This window comes from Lipotes vexillifer, unplaced genomic scaffold (genome assembly GCF_000442215.2).
Source record: "Lipotes vexillifer unplaced genomic scaffold, Lipotes_vexillifer_v1.1 scaffold504, whole genome shotgun sequence".
NCBI classification, from domain to species: domain Eukaryota; kingdom Metazoa; phylum Chordata; class Mammalia; order Artiodactyla; family Lipotidae; genus Lipotes; species Lipotes vexillifer.
The window spans coordinates 749,390-773,472 of NW_006785225.1; the positions used below are offsets into that span (position 1 = coordinate 749,390).

Consider the following 24,083-nt stretch of genomic DNA (forward strand, 5'->3'; position numbering starts at 1 on the left):
CCTGCGCATCCGGAGCCTGTGCTCCGCAATGGGAGAGGCCACAACAGTGAGAGACCCGCGTACCGCAAAAACAATAAAATAAAAATAATAGATGGGCCCTAGTTCAACTCCCTTCCACCCTCTTCAAGTCACAGGTAGCTGTGGGTCTTGGGCCCCAGTACCCCAGCCCTGGCGCCGCTCACCTGGGCTGACAGCGGGGGACACTCACTCTGCCATGCCCTGCTCCATGTTGAGATCCATTCCACCATCCATCAGGGCCCCATCCTCAGAGAAGGCTGCCCTTGCCATCGAGCTCATAGAGTGGTAGCTGGCCCCATATACTGCCAGACTAAAGCCCAGGGCCATCTGCCGAACAAGAATGGGGGTATCAAAGGCCAGCCACTGACCCTATGTGCTTACCCACTTCCCAGGATGCAGGACACTTACCCAGGCCCAAAATGAGGCAGATGAGTAGAAGAAGACCAGGGTGACAAGACAGTAAATGGCCTGTAAGCAGACACATGATCAGGCTGTGATCAAAAGCTTACTAGGGGCTTCCCTGGTGGCGCGGCAGTTAGGAATCCGCCTGCCAATGCAGGGGACACTGGTTCGATCCCTGGTCCGGGAGGATCCCACATGCTGTGGAGCAACTAGGCCCATACACCACAACTACTGAAGCCCACGTGCCTAGAGCCCGTGCTCCACAAGAGGAGCCACCGCAATGAGAAGCCCGCGCACTGCAACGAAGAGTAGCCCCCACTCGCCGCAACTAGAGAAAGCCCATGCACAGCAACAAGGACCCAATGCAGCCATAAATAAATAAATAAATAATAAAAATTTTAATTTTTAATGAAAAAGAAATCTAAAAAGCTTACTAAACCATGGACCTCCCTCAACTCTGACCAAGATATTAGGCCAGGTGATGAAAGAAGACAAGTCGTTTCTTATACGGTTGGGGGAAGAGGTCTGCTTCCTGAATACCCAGACTCCCCTCTGACATTTCAGCCCAGGAAAGAAGCCCCTGTGTATTTAGGATGGGAAGGGCTCTCCAGTCAATCTGAGACTCACACCCTCATTTTGTTTTTGGTTTTTTGACTATTCAGCACTTTCTCTGTGCCAGGATCCTTTCTCATTTACTTTTAGTTGGAGTTTTCTTCTGGAGCTTTAGCTGTCATACACTGCCACCACTCCACCCCACCAAACAGAGCTGAGGGCTATGGAACACTGGGTGGGCACAGAAGCAAGGAGGGAGGCACTTACATTGGCCCCCAGTATGATTCGCAGGTAGAACTTCAAGGTCTCTTTGTTCTCCTCAAATATCTGCTTCTTCCCTCTCGTGCCCACTTTGCCCTTGGGCTGCAGAGAGATGACGAGATGCTGTCAGAACGCTCATCAGCCAGGGTCTTCCTTATCTTCCCCACCATTCCGGTTAGCTACAGAGTTCCATCTGCACCTCAGCCGAGTCTCCGTGGTGCTCAAACCTAGCACAATTCTTGGGATGTCCACCCCTCCTCCAAACCATCCTGCTTAGGGCTGACAGCATCTTTCCAGCACACCCAGCAATGACCGCCTCCTGCTCGGGCTGGCAACAATCCAACACTAGGCTGGTATCTCCTGAATCCTCTGATAAGGTCCAGTTTTGGGCTGACAAACCCTTCAGAGGGGATCCCTGAGGGGGCTTGAATGGCGACCCTCTCCGGCCTCTGCTAGAGTAAACCAGATCTGGGCTAACGCCTACCCCGCCTCAAGCCCCTCAGATCTCCAGCTAGTCCTGACACTGTCTGGTACTGACGCCCACCCCTCTCCGGCACCAGCTCTGGTACGTTCCTGCGCCTCTCCACTCCCCCCCTTAATCTAGTACTGTCCAGCCACCGGATGGCACCTCCCTCTGGCCGACCCACTGCCCTTGATGTCCTTCCTCTGTTTTCAGTCTCCCGGCCCCGAGAGAGCTTTGCCTTGCGGGCCCCGCCCTACTCGCCCTCCTTACCGCCATGGTGCGACGCAAATACCCAGCCGAGGAAAGATGGGAGAGCAACCGAAACAGCACTCAGTAGGTACCACATCTGCTGCACAGGCACTTCCGGTGCAGACCCAAATCGTAAGCAACTGGGACGGAAGTGGGAAATCCACTTCCTTCCCAAGCTCCGCCCGCCAGAGTCGGTAGGACTTCACTTCCCAGAAAGCCTTGCGCGGGGGCGGAGGCGGCAGGGATGCGATGGCTGAATCTCTGCCGCTGGAGGTGAGAGGAGGCCGCCCTCAGGCCTAGCTCGGGACAGGCCCCGCCCTCGGGGTCCCAGGCTGTGGGGAGCGGCTGTCAGACAGCTCACCTTGGCCCCGCCCGTCTGGCGGAAACAACCAGCCCGGGAGATCCAAGGACCTGCTGGCTATGGGTAACGGCCCCGCCTTTGGGCCACCCCGTCCCCTCACCTTGGGCGACCCTCCTCTCCTTCCCCATCGGCCCCAAGAGATGGCCGCTCTGTCACCTCAGCGAGGACAGGGCCTCTGCCTACCCTGCATCTCTTGAGATGGCCGCCCCTCCCCCTCAGCTCTGGAAGATGTCCGCTCCATCCCATCATCCCCGAAGGTTAAACCGATCTTATCCCCATTGGCCCCTTGGAATGGTCGCTCTATTCCCTTCTCCCCGAGAGACGGCTGCCCCTTCCCTTGGCGATGGGAAACAGACTGCCCCCTCCCATCAACTTCGGGCATGGTCTCTGAGTTCCCTCACCGGGGACAGGCCTGCTCCCCGCTCCCTCGGCCCCTAGTGATGGCCATCCCTGCTTCCTTCACCCCATGGGATGTTTGCTCCCTCTCCTTAGCCTGGAGCAAGACCGCTCTGCCGCTGTTATCCAGAGAGAGATGATAAGTTTTGTCCCCAGTGGCCTCTTGGGATGGTCTCTTCATCCCTTTTCCCCTGAGAGCTGGCAACCCCCTCCCTCAGCCCAAGGGAGACAGGCCACCCTTTCCCCATCAGCCCTTGGAATGGTGCTCCTTTCCCTTAGCAAATACAGGCCTGCTCGAACCCCAGTGAGCCCCCTGCGATGGCATCCTTTCCCCCTTTGGCCCCGGAGGATATCTGTTCCATCCCCATAGATCTCAGAGATGACCAGTCATAGCTCTAGTAGCTCCTTGGGATGGGGTTCGTTGGGTGGCCACTCCACCCTTATCACTGCTTCTTCTGGTCCCTCTAGAAATGCCTCCCCACTTCTCAGCTCAAAGAATCATGCTTCCTCCCCTCAGGGAGGACAGTTTGTTGCCCTCCCTTTGCTCCTTGGATTGACTGCTGAGCCCCAGAAGACAGGATGGCCACTATCTTACCTCGGCTCAGTCAGGTTTTCCTGCCTCCCCTTGGGGATAGGGGCATGATCAGTCCCAGTCCCCATCGGTGTTCTCTTGCCCATGCCTAGCCTCCCTGGTCCAGAGGCTGTTCTCCCCAGTCACTCTCCTCTCAGTAATGATCTGCTTTATCTTCCCACCCCTTCCTTGAGCAAACCTTTGGTGAAAACAGAGGTAAAAGACTGTCCATCCTTACTTAATGCAATCCAGTAAGTATTGACTGAGTACCTTCTGTGTACTAGGGATCAGAGAAGGAAAGAAGAGATCAGAGTGGGCTGGAGAAAAGGTCCACGTAGGCAAAAGGAAATAAGGAAATAGACATGCTGTGTTTGTAGGACAGTGAGGAGACTGGATTGTGGAAGCTCTGGAATCAGGGGTCCAGTCAGGCATGGAGGCCTGGCAGTGCTGACCCAGAAGAAGAGATTTTGTCTTGAGGGAACTGGGAAACCCTGAAGGTTTTCATCAGGAGTGCACTGAGACTGAAAGCTGTGTTTTAGGAAAATTAACCTTGTTGCATTGTGAGGAATGATTAGCAAGGATGAGCCTGGATGCAGGGAGATCAGGTGGGAAATTGTGGAAGGAATGAAGGCAGGGGTGATGAAGATCTGTGCTACTAAGGTGGTAAGTTTTCAAAGGCAGAAATATTAGTAACAGCAATCCAGGAACCATTTATGGACAACCTACTAGATGTGAAGCATATTATATCTATTAAATATATATATATATAAATTATGTATATAATTTAATCCCCATCATAAGACTATGATCTAGATTTTTAATATCCCCATTTTACAGGTGTGGAAACTGAGGCTCAGAGAGGTCAAGTACCTTGCCTGAGGTCACACAGCTAGGAATCTGTGGAGCTGGGATTTGAATGAGTCTAAGTTAGCCTGGCCTAAAGCCTGTGCTTTACACCTATATCTGAGAGCAAGGGACAGAAGAGCATGAAGAGTACAGAGTATTATCAGGATCATCAGGTGAGATGCACTGTTGGCATTGAAGCTCAGGGGCTGGAAAGTTGGGAGGAGGGGCTACTTTGGACTGAGGTTGAGAAGAAGGTGATGGTAAAACATTTGGATGAAGAATCCTGTGGAGAGTTGGCAATACTAAACTAGCACATGAATGATAAAACAATATGTCCATATTGAATTGCTGGTTATTCCTATAGAGGTAACTGTTAAAGCCATGCAAATGAATTTATTATCCTAGAAAGTAACAGACTGAAAGGCCCAGGTGTGAACCCTGGGAGCCACAGAAGAATCCAGAAACAGGGCAGTTGGAGTGGTGAGTGGAGCCCTAGAAAACACAGCGTCACAGAAGTCAAGGAGGGAAGATTCCAGAAGAAAAGAATAGTTAATATCAGATAATTCCTGGTCTCACAGGCAACTCCCTTCCCCAGTCCCTAATAGGGCCTCCACTCCCACACACCCCCAGCCTCATAGAGCGTAGGTGGAGTGAGAGTCTAAGCCTACCAGGCTGTTAAGATTTTCTTGCTGAGAATCTTCACAGTCAGCTGAGTAGCCTACTTGGCAGCGAAGAAGAAGGGAAAAGAGTGCAGTCCCAGCGTAACGTCCTGAAGATCAGAGAAGGAGCGCCTGACTTGCTGTGTTCTAGATCCTATGCAAGACACTTCACCATGTTACTTAATTGTCACAACAACCCATTTAAATCTCACTACAATTGTCTTTTTATAGATAAGGAAAATAAGGCTCGGAAAGGTCACTTGAGAGAATAAGGATCTAAACTAGGTTTATCTGGTCCCAATGCCCAGGTTCTTTTTACCAACTTGAGCAGGAAGTTTGATTTTTATCAGTCAGAGCAAACCTGCATCCAGGTGGTGCTCAGGAGAGGTTTGTTCCCAGTAAAGATACCTGGCGGCTGGAGAGGGGAAGTGAAGACCACATGAAGCTTAGGATCCAAGATGAACTAGAAGCCAGTGCTCTAGTCCCCTTTGACCTACTGTGCTATCAGCTGGAGAAGGTTCCAAAGGCCCCCACCAGCACTAACAGCCCCCAATGCCCATTCTTTTTCCCTCAGATGCTCACATATATTCTGAGCTTCCTGCCTCTGTCAGATCAGAAAGGGGCCTCCCTCGTGAGTCAGGCTTGGTGCTGTGCAGCCCAGAATGCCCTTCGGGAGGTAAGGTACTCACCCTCACCTGGCCCATTCTCAGTTGTCTCACTTCAGCTTGCTCATGGCCCTGCTCATGCATCATTCATCCACTCACTCCTGCATACTTATTCATACATGCTTGGCTCTGGGTACAGTGCTAGGGCTCTACAGATGAATAAAACTCTCCTGAGAAGCTCCTAGTCCAGGGAAGGAGAAAGACAAATATGTGAGTGATCATGATGTCGTGTGTTCGGTGCTGTGACACTGGAATGAAGGGTGCCATGGGGACATGAAGAAAGACATCAAAGGAGACTGGCAACATCAGGGAAGGCTTCCTGAAGGAATAGGATGAGGATGAAGGTTGGTCTTCCAGAACTCATATCAGCACAGGTGAAGGCACCAAAGTGTGAAATAGGTCTGGAAACGACCACACAGGTTCCCTATGACTGGAACTTAGGTGTGTGTGTGAGAAGTGGTGGGAGATGAGGCTAGAAAGGGGGTCAGACAGCAAGACAGAGGTGCCCGGTGGCATTGCTGGGACTTTCTCCTGGTTATCATCGTGGGGCCTTTAAAGAAATATGAGGCAGGGGAGTGACATGTGGTGATTTGTGTCTTAGACATCTGCAGTGCAGAGTGGACTAAGAGGGCGAGTCAGAGTGCAGGGAGACAGCCCACTAGGAGGTAAATGCAGGCATCTGTGCTCGTTTGAAGGGCAGCAATGATAGCTCTTTGTTTCAATTTTGACTTCTTTGATTATCACTGAGGTTGAACAGTTTTCTCATGAGCTGACCATTTACATTTCCCTCTTTTTTGTATTTGTGTTCCTTGTCCATTTAAATATTGGGGTCTTAGTATTTTTCTTATCCACTTGTATGAACTTTTTATAATTAAAGAGATTAACCTTTTACATATTTATTGAAATACATTCCTAATATATTTGCCTTTTAATTTGATTTGTAGATATGTGTTTGTTTATGAGGTTAAATTTCTAGGTTGTTGATTCTGAACTTCTTTTCTTTCTTATTTCTTCCATTGCTTTAGAGATCCTTTGCCTCTCTTCAGAGATCTGATAAATACATGCTTATATTTTGTGTCTTTCTTTTTAATTAGAATTTACTTTTTAGATCAGTTTTAGGCTCACAGCAAAATTGTTTCTTGTGTTTTATGGTTTGAATTTTTGTATTAATTATATTTTTTATTGGTGTAATTTATTTTGATTTATGCTCTAAGGTAAGGAGCTAAACTGATTAGTTTTCAAATAGCCCAAATACCATTTATGTATAATGAGTTGGAAGCCTCCTCTGTCATATATTAAATGTGTGTGTTTAAGTAGGGTCTGTTGTTGAGTTCTCTCTCCAGTGTCATTGAGCTTAGTGTCTAAAGGAATTTGATTTGAACTTGTTGAAAATTTGAAGTATAAGACATCTAAATGGTGAGATCCAGTTGGCAGTTGGGTTTCTGAGAGACGAATTCAAGAGAAGGGTCTAGGTAATAAATATATATGTGGGTGTCATTAAAGAACAGGTGGGCGTTTAAGCCATGGAACTGAGTCCCTTCCCCTAGGGAGAGCGTGAGGAGCCCTGAAGAGCAGGCCACAGAGGTCCAAAGGCACGGAGAGGAGGAGGGGCCTACAGAGGGGGCTGAGGAGATCCCAGCGAGAGGAGGACACACAAGTCAAAGGTGAAGAGCATTTCAAGTGCTGAGTGGATGAGTAACAGTGTCAAATCCCACAAAGAGTCCAGAAAATAAAGAACAGATAGTGTCCATGATGTTTGACATACAGGGTGGTCTCCAATGGCTTAACATTTGGCATCTGGGGAAAAAGGCCAGGTAGGGTGAAGAGTGAATGAGAGAAGAAAGGATATGTAGAGGATGACCACATTTGCAAGAAATTTCCCCATGAAAAGAAGAAAATAAATAGAATTGTAAAGAGCAGTTGAGGTGGGCTAAACAAAGGATTTTAACTGGGAGAAATCTCTAATGTATTTATGTGCTGAAGGAGTCACTAGTGAGTGTAGGGAGGAGAGAGGTCAGGAATGGCAGCCACCACCTGAGGTGGCAGCCAGACAGGCTTCAGTAAACAAGGCTTGGTCTTGGGTAGGATGGAGAGAATGTCACCTCTCCTGAGGAAGCGAAGGGGTTGGGGTGGCAATGTGAAGCTGTTTGCTGAGGCAGTTCCTTAAAGGCTGGTGGGTTCTTCGCGTGGTGACCGTGGAGGCCAGGTTGTCTTAGGGGATTTAGTAGGAGGTAGAGGCCAGGGCCTCAGCAGAGGTTTGGAATATTCACACAGCAGGAGGAAGATGGGAAGTTACCAGAGACACAGGGAGGGGCCTCACTCACTCAGGTGGTGATACTGCCTGTCTGTGCCCAGCACTCTGCTGAGCCCTAGGAGTGCGGGGCTGGGGCTGACACAGCACCCAGAGTTGATAGAGGGAGACAGCACAGGCCAAAAGGAGGGGGTAGGGTGCTGCACTCAAAATCGTATGAGGCACACCAAGGATGCAGAGAGAAGATTCACAAAAGACTTCATGGAGAAGGGGATGCTTGGGCTAAATCTCCAGAGAGGAATAAATGCTTTCTAAATAGACAAGTAGGAGTAGGTGAGGGGTCAGACCCACCCACCCCACCCACCCCTGCCAAAAATAAACAGAAAACAGCTGAACCCAGGCAGGGGAGCATGAGACAATAGAAGGGCTTGAGTGCCAGTCAGTAAGCTCAGTCTCCATGCTGTGCAGTGGCCAACCATCAAAGGGCCTGAAGAGTGTCGTCAATTGCCTTTTGTAAGGATCACCCTGGTGACAATATCAAGGACAGACCGGAGCCACAGAGACTGGAGGCCCAGACCCTGATCAGGAGGAAACTGCTTAATATATTTCTGACAGACAATAAGGACACCTGAACTAAGGCAGAGCAATGAGGGGGGAGCGGAGGGACATATTACAATGTATCAAAGAGATGGAATGGAAAGGACTTTCATCATTGTGGGTGTGAGGGAGCAGTCTAGGATGACTCCCAGATTTCTGACTTAGGTGATTTGGTAGAGGGCACTGAGAGTTTAGGAGAAGGGCCAGAGACCAGCAATAAGACAGTAAACTCAGATTTGGGCATATTGCATCCTTGAATCTGGAGAGAGGTCCATCAGATCATGGCTCCCAGTATCTGGTGCTCAGGAAGAAGGTGTGGAAAACAAAGTAGTTGGAATGGGATGAAGTCTGCTGGGTGCACGTGGAGGGAAACAGCGCGCGTGTGTGTGTGGTGTGTGTGTGTGGTGTGTGTGTTAGAATGGAACAACCCATGGAGAACCCACTGGTCTACGGACTGGGTCTTTCTCTTCTTTGGTGACCCTGACTGGAAAGCAGGCTAGAAGGTAGGAGAGCCAAGAGGGCAGAGTCTCAGAACCCCCAGTGGGAGAGAGTATCAGGGGAGACTGGCCATCCACAGCAGGCAGCATGGCATGGCAGAGAGGACACTTGTGGGAAGTCTTCAGGGGAGCTCCCAGATGCTGGTGATCTTGCCAGAAAGGAGCTGTTGCTGGGAATGAGTGATTCTGTGGGGACAGTGGTGGAGGGGTAAGTGGGCAAAGCCATGGTAAAGAGGTAAAGACGTGGCCACAGTGGGTATGGGCGCCCATGTGCTTCCAAGAAGCTTGACAGTGGAGGGGAGGGGGTGAAAGGTGAGAAGAGGGGGTGCAGGATCAAGGGAGGCCTTTGCTAAGACTCCAGGGTGTTTGTGGACTCTGGGGAACGAGCAGTGGAAAGGCAGGGTTCTCAGAGGAGAGGGTGGGGGACAGGTTGAGTAGGCCGAGAGAAGGGGGTCACCCTGAGCCAAAGAGCAGGAGAGGGAAGGAGGTTAGGATGGGTCCTGCCAGGGGTGGGCTGGTGGCTGTGAACAGGGAAAAGGGAGGGCCTTCCCACCTAAGGGGCTTTGGTTTCTTTTTGAAATGGTCAGGTCATCTCTGAGAAGGCTGGAGTGAGGGGAGGGAGCTACAGTAGCGTCAGGGGCTGGAGAAGATAGTGGGCTTGGAGAGAAGTCTGAGGGGAGTGAGAAGAGAGGGGGAGGCAGTGAGGAGGTGGGAGTGGGCAGGCCAGTGCTGACAGTGCAGGCACGAGGGGAGGCCATGGCTTCCTTGGGCAGAATTCTGCATCCCCAGCACACACCCAGAGGAGGCAGCGGTCTCATCATCCCTGGCCAGGCAGGGGGCAAGGAGAATGGGCACAGACAGCAGCATGACGGGCAGGGCCACAAGGACCCTGAGGAGAGGTAATCCGGGGGAGACCTCTTGAAGTCCAGCAAAGAAGGAGAGCATAGAAGAAGCCAAGTGGGCAGTCAGGCCCCAGGGATGAGGGTGAGATTGGGATAGGAGTAAGGGAGGGAGGAGAAGGAGGAGGCCAGGGTCAGAGTCTGGGATCGTAGAGGCTACCAGTTTAGCACCGGGGCTTCTCCAGCTAACTCTGAACTCCAGATGGAACACTGACAAAGACCCGTTTGGTGCCTCTGCAAAACTCAGTGTCCCACTCCACCCCCAGGGCTGGGAGTGCTGGGAAGCCAGGCCACAGATACCTGAGCGTCTAGGGCCCTGCCGGCACCATGTCCCAGAGACCAATCTGCGGAACCCTGTTGGCAGAAACCATCTCCCAGGGCTCAGCAGCTTGATAAGGAGGTGGAGCCCCAGCTAGTAGGTGCTACAGAAGATTCTGGCTGACCAAGGCCAAGCTGGGGCCTATATGGCTCCAGGCCAGGCTAGGATACTAGACTTGGTGACTTCTTATTCTCCCTGACCTGCCCCCACTTAATTCCATTTTTCTCAAATAAGAAGGTAGACAAAGGCAGCACCCCAACAATACACCCTGGCTCCGTCCGTACCGGGGCGGGGGTGTTATTTGCCTGCCACTGGGCTGGTCACTGAGGAACTCAGGATGGCTCCCATCCCCTGTGGCCTTCTCCTGCCCAAGGCATCTATAACGCCTCTGGAAATGACCCCCAAGGTCTGACTCCTCTCTGGAGACCAAAGCCCCTGGGCACCAGGGCATAAATTTTCTCAAAGGCCTTCTGGAAAACAGGCGTGTTAACTTTGGATTCCTGTGCCAGCAGACAGGAGGGCCACGTCTCCGTCAGATGGCTTTTCAAGGCCTGCCATCTCAGCTCAGGACTTCAGTAGTTATGACAGAGTCCTGGCCTCTCACAGTCAAGGGACATGTATTGCTTTTAGCAAGTTTAGGGCAGTTTCCAAATGATTTCGCATTTACTCTTAAGATGCCGGTATTGGGAAGGGAGGAGCCCAGGGGGCTAGTCAGCCCCTCTGTGATGGGGCGGCTGAAGCTGGAGCAGGTACCTGTGTAGTCCTCCCTTAGGCCTTTAGAAGCATCTTCCTAGGGCCTGGGAAGGGGGACTTTCCTACACTGGGGCCAAGGACCAGAACCCAGAAGCCTGCTGCTCTGCCCCCACAGATGATAAATATCCCTAACAGGCTGCTCCTGGGCTCCTGTATTTGAGTCCCAGGTAGACCACCTCGGTGATGGCTTAGAGGCTTCCTCCTCCCCACCAAGAAAAACAGTGGGGAGTAAGGAGGCAGTCTAAAATCTCACCCTGGCCCCATAGCTGGAAGTCCTTTAGGCCAGGCCCTGCCCCATTATTGGGTAGCTTTTGCTGCCACCTGCCAGCCCTGCACTTGGACGCTGGGCTGTTCATCTACCTTGTTCACAGGAAGGCAGTTGGGAGAGGGAAGAACTTTCCTGGCAGCCAGGGCTCAGGAAGACAGGGAAAGAAGGAAGACTGGAGGCTGCTGGAGCTGGGGCCTGCGGGGGTGGCATGTGACTATTGGGGGCAGGTGCTGCTTGGCAACCAGCACCGCTCTGCACTCCCCCAGCCAGAGTTCATTCTACTCATCATCAGATTGGCTCATCTGTCGTCACTGCAGGGCTTTGAAAGGGCTGGAGGCACGCTTTACCTTTCCTTTCTAGAACCTTTTCTCCCTGATCTTTTCGGTACCCTCCCGAACCTCACACACTGAGATCTTCCCCAGCTCTCCTTAAATCTGAGAGAGGGACCCAGGTCCTCGGGAGTCCCCACTACCCCACTGTCTCCCAGTGTCCACGCGGGGAATCTGTGGGGAGAGCTCCTCTCATCCATACTGACCACAGGGTCTGAAATGGGAACCTGGTTTGACACCCTGACTCCCGTGAAATTCGCCGGCCGCTGGTCTGCCTCTTACCGTACGCTTCTCCTTCCCGTGAGGACAGCCATAGTCAGCTGCTTCTCTCTGGGGCAGAAGCCAGGCTGATTCTCCACACCTGGGAATGAGTTCCACGCGTCTTCCTGGGAGAGTCCTGTTGATAAGTATCTTGCGGGGAGTGTGTATTAGGCGTTACTTCTACCTTTCTGGTTCCCTTTTGATGATGTTCTGTGGGGAACAAGCAGGGAATGTCAGCTTGTTCTTGCCATTACTCACAGGACAGGTTTTCTGGGGAGCTTGCTTGTGAAAACAAGAGCCTTTGAGTACCACTTGCCTGCAACCTGGGCATTGTCAGGGGTAGAGAAATGGGGCTAGGATTTTAGAAGCCAAATCCTCTTCTCCCTCCCCCCACAGACCAGTTCCACACATTCCTGTAGCTACTGTCCTTTGGCTCCTTCTGGCACAAGATCAGGGAAGGTTCTACGAAAACATCTCCCTCACTGGGGGCTCCCCAAACTCGTAAACAAGCCAGCTTTTTCCCACAACAACTTAGCCCTGAGCTTGCCTCCCGGCCCCACCCAACTCCGACTGTGTGCTCCCCGCGCTCGCTCCCCTGTTCCTCCAAGGCAGGGCCAACTCAGCTTCCTCCCTGCCTCTGAAATTCATCCTATGAACTCCTGCCCACAGAAATGGGACACTTCTCCCTCCTTACCTGGACAGATAAGACAGACCCTCTAAAGATGAGCCCCAGGGCTCACAAGCACGTCTTGAACTCTTGAGCCTGAAGAGCCTACACTTGTGAGCGTGCCCACGCCCCCACGCATGTGCACACCACACTCAGTGCATGAGCACGTTTTCACTCACACACAAAACCCATTTTTGCAAACATTCATGTGGCTGAGACACTGAATGTGTGTGGCCACCAGGGGACCTCGGCCTAACTGCCTGCCCCAGATCTCTGGCATCTGGGCCACAGGGGATTGTGCTGAGCAACACCTGCATAGCTTCTTCCCGCCCTCAGCTGTTACCAGGGCTATTTATATGCTCTCGCGAAAGTGGGGGAGGCTGACTGCTTAGCTAAGGCCAAGCTGAGGCCCTGGATTTGGAGCCGAGTCCATGGGTCCCAGGGCCACCTTCTGAAAGTCCCAAAAGTTGGGGTCCAGCATACTTTGTCCTCCTGCTCCCGGGGGGGCTTCTCTGGCTCTCCTCCAAGTCCCCCCCCAGCCCTCCTGTACTCAGCATGCTAAGTCCCCACTCTGGCCCAGGCCCTCCATAGGCATTCAGTCCCGTCCGTCACTAACCTTCCTGTCCTCCCCTCGTAGTCATCCCCTTGGACCCCCAGTGAGACCCATCCTCCCAGCTTCCACTTCCCAACAGCACCCCCTCAAGCACACATGACACCACACACCACAGTGGGTCCCCATTGTAGAAAACCCCTTCCCTGACCTGCCCTCAAATTCTGGCCAGCGAATTGCCCCCAGACCCGATGGCCAGCACACTCTTGAGACCAGAGGGTTAACCCCAGGCCCACTGCTGTCCCGTACAACGTAAGGGACATCCCCGTGTCCTCTGCCTCCCTTCCGACCGTCAAGAGCGTGGGTCTCAGGGGCATCTGCTGCATCAGCCTGACCAACCTGGATGACTCGCCGGCTTCACACCAGGTGCTACAGTCTGTTGCCTACCACCTGGGCCTGCACTTGCAGAGCTTGTGCCTTGGTGGGGGCAGCCCCACAGAGGCCTCCTTCGTGGCCCTGATCCTGTGCTGCCCGGCCCTGCGTTTTCTTGACCTCAGTGGCTGCAACAGCCTCTTCACGTCGGGCATGCTGCTAGCTCAGCCCAAGACAGCACAGTGGGTCCAGCAGGCACTGAGCGGCCTCCGTGAGCTCAATCTGGCTAGCCTGCGGGACCTGACCGATCTCAGCTTCAACCAGCTCAGCAGTTGTGTCCTCAGCCTGGAGCGCCTCTCCTTGGCCCACTGCCACCTCACCTTCGAGCCAGGCCCAGCCCGGGGCTCCATCAGCCCCCAGGATTCCTCCCCTTCCCAACTCTCCTTCCGCAACCTGCTGCAATTCATGAAGGAGCAGGCTGGTAGGCTGCACGCCCTGGGCTGAGTGGCACTGGCTTGCCATCCGAGGCCCTGCAGGCCCTGGGCCAGGTGGCCAGGCTGCAACTGCAGGAGCTGAGCCTGCACAGCTGCCGGGACCTCTCCACAGGCTGTGGCCACCCTTTGCCACCAGCAACCAGGCCTTACCTTCCTGGACCTCAGCGGCTGCTCAGAACTGGCTGACGGGGCACTCTTGGCTGTGAGCCGGGGCCTGCGGCGCCTGTGGCACCTGAGCCTGAGGAAGCTGCAGCAGCTGACGGATGCGAGATGCTCAGCCCTAGGGGGCCTGCGGGAGCTGCAGAGCCTCAACATGGCCGAGTGCTGCCTGGTGAGAGGGCGAGAGTTGGCCCAGGCCCTGGGCTTGGTGTGCGGAGCTCCACACCCACTGGCCTCCCTCAGCCTGGCCTACTGCTCCTCCCTCAAGGTGAGCGTCCAATCCCCTTCCTTCCTTCCTTCCTTCCTCACCAGGACCAGGGGTTGGGGGAACTGGGAGCGTGGCGCCAGGGAGGCGCCCAGTGTTTGTGTCCAAGGAGTAGTTAGAGCTGAACTGGGGACACAGTCGGGAAGAGGAAAGGAGCCTAGACAGACAGGGCTGCTGCCAGCACTCCTCCCCGCAGCCCCACAGTGGGTCCAGGTAGAGGGAGGTCCAGGAGACCAGGGGGCCCAGCCCACAAGGTGGCACATACCTCACGAGCCAAGTGATTTGTGACCACTGCAGTCTGGGGAGGGGAGCGAGGGTGGGTGTTCTGGGGGCCAGGAAGGCTGATGAAAGGGGTGACAGAACCAAGCCCTGCGGGGAAGGGGTACCGAGGTTACACAGCAGTCATGGTTCAGGCAGGGCCTGAGGGAGGTAACGTGACGTGGGAGCAGAAGGGTCATTTCTTGACCGAAGCCAGTTCCTTCAATAGGGCTCAGCCCTGCCCCTCTGGGTGGCGTCCCTGTCTTCCTGCAGTGTCAGTCTCTTCCTCTTTAGCAGATTATTAATTACCTCAATCTAGCACTGTGCCCAGAGCATTGCCCGCCTGAAAAGCCTTTTCCTCCAAAAGAAGCCTTTTGCTTCTCTTCCCCTGCCCTACTCCATCCTCACGGCTTCACCACTGTGCGTCTCTCAGCTGCTCTCTCTGGGGCCCCACCTTCTCGTGTCTCTGCATCCCTCTACAAAGCAGCTTCCTCTGTTCTACCCTTAGTTCCTGCTCCTGGTAGGTGGCAGCCCTACCCGCTCTATGACCTCACAGTCCTAGAGGGAGCATATTTGATTGACTCAGCGAGAATCAGATGTCCACCACTGGTTCTCGGAGCACAGGCAGGGTAAACACCTTAGAAACTTTCACCTGCATCCTTCCTGCCCCAGCCAATCTAGGCGTTTGCTTTTCTCCTGGTGTCCCACCACTGCAGTCCACCAGGTCCACTCCGACACTCACCAGTACAGGAATACTGTTGCTTCCTTCCGTGGACCCTGTGGCAGCTTCCTGTTGCCTGTGGGGCTGGAACCTTGGGCAGAACCTTCCTAGTGACCCCCGCCAAGCCCGGTGACACAGGCACAAGCCACCACTCCATTGCCCTCTCTCTCTTCCACTTCCCTCCTAGGATGCCTCAGTGCTCTCCCTGATGCCAGTGCTGGGCCCAAGCCTCAGGGTGCTAGACTTATCCTCCTGCGTGCTCCCTCACCAACCGGACCGTGCAGGCCATCTGCACCTACCTCACCTACCTGTCAGTCCCGCGCCTGGCCTGGTGCAAGGAGCTCCGTGACTGGGGGCTTCTGGGCTTGGGGCAACCAAGTGAGGAGACTCTGCAGGGGCTGCAGGTGCAGGACCCTCGAGGTCATGGCAGGCGGGGCGGTCCCTGGGCTCAGCTGCCCTCCTGCCCCTCCTGCGCCTGTCTCTGGGAACAGGTGAAGGCCAAACTCAGGAGGAATCTGGGAAGCAGGGGTTTCCTCTCACAGCCACGCCGAGAGCTGGGCATCGGGCCTCCAGCCGCAAGAGGACCCTTCTCCCCTGCCACAGGGCCCGCCCTACTCACGCTGCAGGCCCTACAGGACTTGGACCTCACGGCCTGCAGCAAGCTGATGCCAGTTTGACCAAGGTGTGGGGCTGGGGATGTGGATAGGCTGAGGGCCCTGGGGCTGAAGCCAGCGGTCGGCGCCAACCCACTTTTTGCCTGGAAAAAGTCATTTCTCATTGGCTTCTGCTGCTCGTAGCCATTCCTCTGGCTGGGGGTGGGGGAAGCTGGAAGGGCTCCAGCGCCACACCACCTGACCCCCGCCATCCTCGCAGGTGCTCCAGGTCCCCCAGCTGAGGCGGCTGTCACTGAGCCTGTTGCCAGCACTCACAGACAAGGGCTTGCTGGCTGCGGCCAGAAGCTGCCCCAGTGTGGAGCGCTTGGTGCTGAGTCACTGCAGCCGCCTCAGCGACGAGGGCTGGGTCCAGGCAGTCGGCTCCCGGCCAAGGCTGCAGCACCTCAACCTGTCCAGGTGCAGTCAGCGCTCGGAGCAGTGAGTGTGTCCGGTGTTGCACAGTGTAGGGGCTGGGCTGGGGCCCCGTGCCGGATCAAGCGCTCGCCCAGTGGCCTCCCTGCAGAACGTTGGGTTCCACTGGGCAGGCGTGCAAGCAGCTCCGGTTGGCAGATGTGGCCATGTGTCCTGGCATCAGCATGGCTTCCGTCAGGCGCTTCCAAGCCCAACTGCCTGAGGTGACCTGCGTCCAGTCCCGCTTCGTGGGAGGGGCTGACCTGACCCTAACACTCTGAGGGCAGGTCAGTAACCAGCCCTGTGGCTCAGCCTCTGTCACCTCGAGGCTCCAGGCCTGGCCTCTTGACCTGGAGTTTGACTCAGTGCCTCCCACCTCCCTCTGCTACATGCCCCAGAGCCCCTTCCCCAAGCTAAAAACCCCTTTTCTAGGACTAAGGGTGGGACTATATCAGGGCAGCCCAAGGGGCTTCCTGCCCCAGTCTGCCCCACAGCCCAGCAGGAACCTTTTCCAGCTACATGTCGCTGCCACAGCCCCCTGGAAATGCCAGCTCCTGCTCTCCTGTCCAGGCCTGGGTCCAGAGGCCAGGCCCACAGGTGGGCTGGGTCTGGTGCTGGGAGGAACAGACCCTGTGCCTCTGGCCCTGCCCCTTCTCACACTAAGGCCTGTACTGTTCCCCACAGCTCTCCCAGCCCCCTACCAGCACTGACCTTTAGCAGCCAAGCCACAGTCTTTGTTGTATACCCAAGATTAAAAATTCCAGATCTCACCTCCTTGTCCGAAGTTCCCAGACCAAAGGGCCCCTTCCCTCCCCACCTCAGATGAAGCAGCCCAGCCCAGGGACGATGTGTAGGAAACGCCAGAGGGACAGTTTCTTCCTCACACCTGGCCCAAAGCCCTACAGGTGCCCCCAGCAGGTCCTAGCTTCTTCCCCACATGGTGGGAGACTCCAGAGGCCTCTCCCCAGCACAAGCCCCAGGACATGTCCAGCAGCAAAGGCATGTCTGTGTACCCTCATCCCAGCCAGATCCCAGGAGCAGTGATTAAGGCTGCCTGAGTCAGTGAGGCTGTTTTCAGTACACACACACACACACAAAAGACACTAAAGAGGATAGCATCTCTGGGTAGGAAGGGTCATTAGAGATCTAGTCCAACCTCCTAAACAGAGACAGAAGCTATAAGCTTAGCCTGGGAGGTCAAGGAAAGACTCAAGTCAGTGAAAAAAGGAGGGAGGGAAGGAGACAATTAGGCAGAAGGGACCAGGGAGGTGCACATGGGCAGGCCAGAGCTGGCGCTGGGTGTAGGGGTAGTCCCAGTCCCATGGCAGGCAGGGAGGATGCCAGCTTGGACTGAGCAACCTTGGTCCACATGCTTGTGACTCTGTAAGCCACAAGCACTCTGTTGAAAGGGCTAAACCACAACGTGTCTGCAACCCATCTCAATTCTGTTCAATCATGGTACCGTGGGCTTCCCTGGTGGCGCAGTGCTTGAGAGTCCGCCTGCCGATGCAGGAGACGCGGGTTCGTGCCCCGTTTCGGGAAGATCCCACATGCCGCGGAGCGGCTGGGCCCGTGAGCCATGGCCACTGAGCCTGCGCGTCCGGAGCCTGTGCTCCGCAAATGGGAGAGGCCACGACAGTGAGAGGCCCGCATAACGCAAGAAAAAAAAAAAAAAAAGTCTAATATTACATTTTACTTTTTTTCCCTTAAAATTGTATGTTTTAATATACTTTCTCCACAGAAAGTGGAGTATATTGACACAACTTCTGACCAGTATAATGTGGCAATGTCTTTCAAAATTATAAAAGCACTCTTTAAATCAGTAATTCCACTTCTAGGACTTTAAATTTAACCTTCAGATATATTCTCACCAAATGTGAAATAACATATGTAAGAGGTTACTAATTATAGCATTATTTGTAATAACAAAGTGTGTGTGTGTGTGTGTGTGTGTGTGTGTGTGTGTGTGTGTGTGTAATCAGATCGGCTTCTTGTTTGAGAAAGCAGTGTGGTAGTTGGTATTGAGAAGATTGGAAGGGTGAGACAGGAGGCAGGAAGTCAGGAGGTTCTTGCCAAGATGATGGTGGCCTGTAACAAGGGACTGGAGACACTGAGAAGGAAGAATTGATGGTATTAGGAGACTTAACTGCACTTGGGCTCCCCATTTGCACCTTGAACTCAACAGGGACTATTCTAAGTGCGGTGGGAAGTCTGAATGCAGGAGTGGGCATGTGGGGCCCTGAATGCCCAAGTCAGAAGCATAGCTAGAGAGGGGGAACAAGTACTCCCCCAGAACATTCTTCAAAGGAGGTGTCGTATCATCAGTTTTTAGGTAACATGGTGATGGTTAACACTTAAAAAAGATATTTTGAGGAGGCACTGGGAAAGAGAGGTAGTGAGAGGCATGGAGGAGGTCAGAGGGTGGTGGCTGGCAGCTTCCAGCCTGCCTGTGGGTCCTGTGGGTGGGTGTGCTCCTCTTTGCCTCAGAGGCTTGGGGTCTATGACCATAGTCTCCGAGCTTCACCTCCAGCTGGCCTGTCTGTGGCCCCCACCCCACCCATGCTGCTGCAGTTGGGTTTTAATCAGAATGCAGGCTTGCTGCACTAAATTCCCTCTTGTCAGAATCAGCCTGCATCCTCCCACTGGCCTGGGGGACATCTTTTGGAATCTTGAGTTTGCCCTTCAGCACAAAGCATACCCAACTTCACATCTCTCCCTTCAAGCCTCTCAACAGGAGGCCGTCACGACCCACAAATGACGCAGGGGAAGGGCCAAGCAGGGTTGAGGACTGAGCTCAGACTGTCAGGAGTCTTCTGGAAACATGGCTCCCAGACTAGGCCCCTGTTAATGGTGCCCAGAAAGGCATCCACTTGGGGAAATGCCTCCTCCCCTACCACCTCACCCTCAGCTGGCTGGCAGCCCCAGACCTCTCTTAGCTGGTGCCCCCAGACTACAGGCCATCCTTCTTTGCAGGCCTAGCACTGAGGGAGGCTGAGGACTCACGTTGGAGAAGGGTACAGGGCCAGCCGGTCCCCACTGTCCTTCAGAACACCAGTCCCTCAACTGTAGCTGCCCAGGTTTGTGGCCCCAAGCTGTGGCCCTGGCCTGACACTCTCATCTTATCTGCCAGCTAAGCTTGAAGGCAGGCTTAGCCTGCAGGGTTCAGAGCTGGCTCAACACATGTCTAAGAGCCAAGCAGACTTTATTTCTGCTGCAGCCTCTGCTGGTCAGGGTACCTGTGCTTCTCCCCACCTCCACCCTTTGTGGCCACCACAGTGGCAGCAGCTGTGGCCCTTGGCCAACCTCATTGTCAAGGTTCAGCGATGCTACAGTCGTAGCAGAAGTTGAAGTTGGTGGGGGGCGGGGGGATGGGGGGTGGCTGCTCAGGGATGGGCACATTCTCCAGCTCCAGCAACCGCAGCTTGGTTTCCATGGTCAGCAGCTGCTCCAGGTCCAGCCGTGTCTGCTCACTGCCCATGGGACTGCCCAGCAGGGCGCTCAGCCCATCTGTCCACAGGTGGAACTGGGGATGGGGCCATCTCAATGAGGGCCTTCCCGTCTCCTCCCCTGCCCGTCTGCCCGACTCTGCTCAGCCTGCCCGGACACTCACCTCCCGTTTGGATGGGGCAACGAAGTTGAGGTATGCCTCCTCCTCCCCGTGGTCATAGCTGACTGAGAAAGCTAACTCACAGACGTCCTGGGGAAGCAAGGGAGCCAGGAGCACTAAGCAGGGGGCAGGGGCAGGGGCGGGCGGGAAGGAGCCCCTGGTCCCCACTGCACTCACCTTGTTCTGCTTTCCCGAGCCCTTCTCCCGGACGTGGGGGCAGTCCTTGCCTGTCAGCAGTGCCCTGATGTCAGCCACAGGGACTGCAGGAAGAAGGTAGGGCTGACCACTGGGACCCCAGGCGGTCCCGGGGTGGGGCGGCGGTCTGGGAAGAGCAGGTGTCTGACCCCCACCCTGCCCTCCTTACGCTGCTCAGGCAGGCTCTCGGGGGCGGGCGGGCCGACACCCTCCTCCACATCCCCATACTGCAGCACCTTGTGGTTGGGGGACAGGCAGCAGAACCACAGCTTGTCTGTGGGCAGAAAGGGTAAGAGGGAAGGAGTAATGAGAGGGACATGCCCTGACGCCAGCCCAGCCGCTCTCCAGCCCCACTGCCCATGCAATGACCCTGGCGCCGTCGGCTGCTGATCTTGCGGAAGAGTGTCCCCTCGCAGAGGCGGAGCAAACGCTGCTGGCGGATCAGGCCCATGAGCTCTGGCTTCAGCTTCTCCCGCAGCTCCCTGGGGGAGGGGGGGAGGGGGCTCACTGAACAGGACGACCTGGAAGGTGGGGGCTAGGACTGGGACCCATCCCCACCAACTCACAGAATGGGAGGGGCCAGCGTGCCTTCCTGATGCAGCCGCTCTGTCTGCCGCAGGCGCAGGACCTCCCCGTAGGTGAGTGCGTTCACCTTGGTTCGGAAGGGCTCCAGGGAGCTGGGCTTCAGGGCCAGCGTGCGGGCCAGCTGCTCCCGCACCACTTGCGTGACCTGGGGCCACCCCAAGCTTAGCTCAGGGCCTGAGTTCTGGGCCCCGACCCAGAACAATCCCCTGCCCTGGCCCAGGTTTCCCTGTTCCCGCCCTACGCACCTTGTCAAAGTCTTCCTGAGTGGCCCGCATCTCCTTCCAGGTCTTATTCAGCAGCTGGATGCTCACACAGAAGAGCTCATGGAAGCTCTGGTCTTGGCCAAAGAACATGGGCGAAAAGTCCTGGGCAGTTTCGGAGCCTGGAGCGGGGGGGCAGGAGGGGCTCAGGGAGAAAGTGTGTGCAGCCCCTGGCCCTCTCTGCCCTTCCGTCCCCCGTTCCTGGACACGCTGTGCCCAGTACCACTCACAAGGCTCCCCGACATGGAGCAGTTCACACAGCAGCACAGTCAGCTGGATGCTGCTCCGGGCAAAGGGACACTCGTGCTTGTCCTCACGGCTGCTGTTCTCCAACACAAACTGGGGTGGTAGGAGCACAGGACGGGGTGGGGAGTCATGACTGAGGCTGTGGAGACCCCCCGCCCCGGTGGCATCCTGCCGTAGCCCGCCCCACCCTGTCACTGACCCGGCTGTAGGCGCTGGGCGCGTGTCTGGAGAAGTAGAGCATGTTGTCCAGGGCCAGCAGGCCAGGGGGCACGCGCTCCAGGTCTTGCGCAGGGTTGCTGTTCTGGGGGAAGGGGGAGAGACAGCTGAGGAAGGGCCCAGCCCTCTCTAACAACAGCAGCCCTGGGTTGAGGCAGGGGCAGGGAGCTGGATAGGGGTCACTCACAGAGAAGCCCAGTTTGCGGAACTCGCGGGCACAGAGGGAACGGCGACGGTCAGCACTCAGCCCAGTGCCCAGGGACTCCCCCTCTGGTTCAAAGGCAGCCTGACGCAGGGCCTGCAGCTGCTCCCGCTGCTCCTGGGGTCATTGTTGGAGTGGTGTTAAGACTGAAAATTCAAGGCCAAACTCCAGCCGTCCCCAGCCTCGTGTGCCCCAAAGGCACCTACCTGGCTGTAGGGGTCCAGTGGCGTCCGCATGCGTGGCTCCAGCAGCCCCAGTGTAAGGGCCTGCAGTACGTACAAGTGGTGAGCCATCTCGTCGCCCAGTGGCGCTGCACTATGGATGATGTTCTGGAGAACAGCCAGTTCACGGGTGTGAGTGTGGGCCACGAGGAGAGGAGCGGGGAAGGGTCTGCCTGGCCTGGTCCTTCCTACCTTGTAGATGAACTGGCGAAGGTTTCTCTGCCACAGGTAGTCAAGCATGTGCTGAGGTGGGTGGGAAGGGGACTCAGGTGATTTAGCCCCACCATGAGCACCCATCCTGCAGGCCCACTGTGGAGCACACTGCCCACCAGCTCCTCCCCCCATCAATCCAGCCACTGGTTGGACACCCACCTTACGTTCAGCAGCGCTGGCCCCCTGCAGCAAAGCTGTCAGCAGTGCCATGGCCTTGGTTTGCAGCTGCTGGTTCATCCTGAGACAGGAAGAGGGCTCAGCCGGCCATCCAGGGTCCAGCCCCACTCCACTCATCTGTACCCCACCTCCAGACACTTACACCTGTAGGTGCACCAACAGCCTATCCAGTGGCACCTCACTCTTGACCAGCTGGCCCAGGGCAGGGCTGCTCAAGGTCACACTCTCCAGCAACCCCATGGCCAGGGGCTGCACAGATGCATCCATGAGGTTCATGTTCACATAGCACACCACCTTTAGAGGAGCAGGGGTTGTCACCACCTCAGCACCATGGAAGGGCAGACCCTGACACCACTCCACTGCCCCCACCTGTTACCCCTAGAAAAGCCCACCCACCTTCCTAACAAAGGGGATGCTGAGCGTCTCCCAGGACACCACACCATGCTCCATGAGCTCCAAGAAGGCCCTCAGTGCGAGGGCCAGCACCTCTCCTAGGCTGGGGAGACATGTGGGGCTGAGAGGACCAGACCAGGACGCCCAGCCCCACCATGTCCACCACCCACCACAGCCCTGTGCTCACTCATCCCCATCCTCAATGATGGAGCCTAGTCTCTGAAGCCCATCACGGCTGATGACTTCCCGGGTGAAGGTCATGTCTGGGGCCAGCAGGACGAGGTGCTGAAGGGCTTCCCGGCGCCCTTCACAACTCTCGCTCTGCAGCCCACGCAACAACCGCTCAGCCTCAAGGTCCTGCCACGGGTGGGAGCAAGAACAGAGGTGAGGAGGTAAGGAGTGGGAACTGGGGATGTGGGGACTTGGGTGTCCACTAGGTGGGGCACTACTGGGCTGGAGCTGGGACTAGGGCTGGGGCCTCCAGATCTAGGGCCCAGGTGCCAGTGGCGGGCCGAGAAGAGGCATAGCAGAGGGGCACAGAATGAAGGCATGGTCAGGAGGGACATTACTGGGGCAGTACTGAGGCACAGGATGCTGCCATTCTTGATCTCCGTGCGGTTCTGGAAAAGATGGCAGAAAATGAAGAGAAGTCAAGAAGGGCTCTGAGGATTGGTTAATTGGGGTTGTCAATAAGGGAGGATTTGGGAGTCAGTAAAAGAAAGATCAGGTTCCAGAGAGTGGGACGATGACTCTGAGTCAGAGCCAGGTGGGTTAAAGGGGTCACAGAGTGGAATGTGGGGCGGGGAGGGGACTCACGTTCTCAGTGATGTATCTCCTGTGCCCATCAGCAAACTGTAGGGCATAGCGCTCAGAGTGAGGCAAGCTCCACCTGCGGGCAGCAGAGGCTCAGCGAGGCGGGTAGGGGGCGCCCTCTCCCTCCTGCCCTCCCACCAGCCACCCGGCGTGCCCCGGCAGACCCGCACTCACGCGTCGCACACCTCCTTCAGCACAGCGGCCAGGGGTTTCGCCTACAAGTGGAACAGTCACTCACCGGATGGGAGTGGGAGTTGGGGAGGAGCCCGGGGGAGGGGGGGTGGGCTATTCGAGGGGAAAGGGGCGACCCGGAACTAGGTGGTGGGGTGGACGGAGGCCAGACAGTCCGGGTGACCTGGTCCAGCTGGATGAGCTGCGGGATGGCGTCGCGCATCTGGACGGCGATCTTCACTACATTCCGCGGCGGCACCATAGTCTACCCGAGGTGGGGGCCTCTGTACTTTCCAGATGTGCAACTTCCCGCCGAGGGCACACCTGGTCTGAGGCCCCTGAGGACTAAGGTGTTCCTCTGCCCGAGACTTGGTTCCCGTGGCCCGCACTCACAGCCCAGGCTCCCACTCCCGACAAGGCGCCGCGGCCTTCCCAAGGGAGCCAGAGCCGAGGCTAGTTCCGGTTTGGAGTCCCAGGGGTAGGAGGGTAGGAGGGTGCCTGCCCCGCCCCGCCCCGCCCCGCAGAGGCGGCCCCGCCCCGCCCCAAGGTGCGGCAGGTGGGGGTGGGGAGGGCGGGCTGTCAGCACCACCACACCTTTTCCAGAAAGTTGACCCGCC

General features: G+C 55.8%; 3 protein-coding genes across 4 annotated transcripts in view; 1 reads left to right on the forward strand and 2 right to left on the reverse strand.

Moving 5' to 3' along the window:
• Nucleotides 1-2,078, reverse strand: part of TMEM208 (transmembrane protein 208) — a 2,866-nt gene extending 788 nt beyond the window's left edge. The window contains exons 1-4 of the mRNA XM_007457289.1: nt 1,967-2,078; nt 1,240-1,335; nt 427-486; nt 209-345 (exon numbers count right to left, since the gene is read on the reverse strand). Of these exons, the coding sequence (XP_007457351.1) occupies nt 209-345; nt 427-486; nt 1,240-1,335; nt 1,967-1,972 (299 nt within the window). The 5' untranslated portion in view covers nt 1,973-2,078. The remainder of the gene's footprint in view (nt 1-208; nt 346-426; nt 487-1,239; nt 1,336-1,966) is intronic.
• Nucleotides 2,079-2,194: 116 nt separating this feature from the next.
• LOC103091211 (Leucine-rich repeat-containing protein 29) lies at nt 2,195-16,448 on the forward strand. Its single transcript, XM_007457290.1, is given in 7 exon segments — nt 2,195-2,218; nt 5,353-5,454; nt 13,837-14,127; nt 15,646-15,763; nt 15,766-15,785; nt 15,977-16,194; nt 16,280-16,448. Coding segments are annotated over 7 exon segments (942 nt in total).
• Nucleotides 16,449-19,352: 2,904 nt separating this feature from the next.
• ELMO3 (engulfment and cell motility 3) lies at nt 19,353-23,904 on the reverse strand. Of its 2 annotated transcripts, none has more exons than XM_007457292.1 (20): nt 23,651-23,904; nt 23,470-23,510; nt 23,299-23,371; nt 23,052-23,102; nt 22,670-22,839; nt 22,486-22,585; nt 22,232-22,383; nt 22,072-22,150; nt 21,892-21,942; nt 21,685-21,807; nt 21,464-21,595; nt 21,260-21,361; nt 21,045-21,153; nt 20,800-20,936; nt 20,536-20,699; nt 20,339-20,451; nt 20,139-20,243; nt 19,952-20,034; nt 19,778-19,864; nt 19,353-19,674 (listed from the first exon to the last, which is right to left on the reverse strand). In XM_007457292.1, the coding sequence occupies exons 1-20, from the start codon at nt 23,726-23,728 to the stop codon at nt 19,666-19,668; spliced, it is 1,959 nt and encodes a 652-aa protein (XP_007457354.1). In that variant the 5' UTR covers nt 23,729-23,904; the 3' UTR covers nt 19,353-19,665. The 2 variants fall into 2 exon arrangements, with proteins under 2 accessions (XP_007457354.1, XP_007457353.1); XM_007457291.1 differs by having other exon boundaries at nt 19,478-19,690; nt 23,651-23,728.
• Nucleotides 23,905-24,083: the final 179 nt, after the last annotated feature.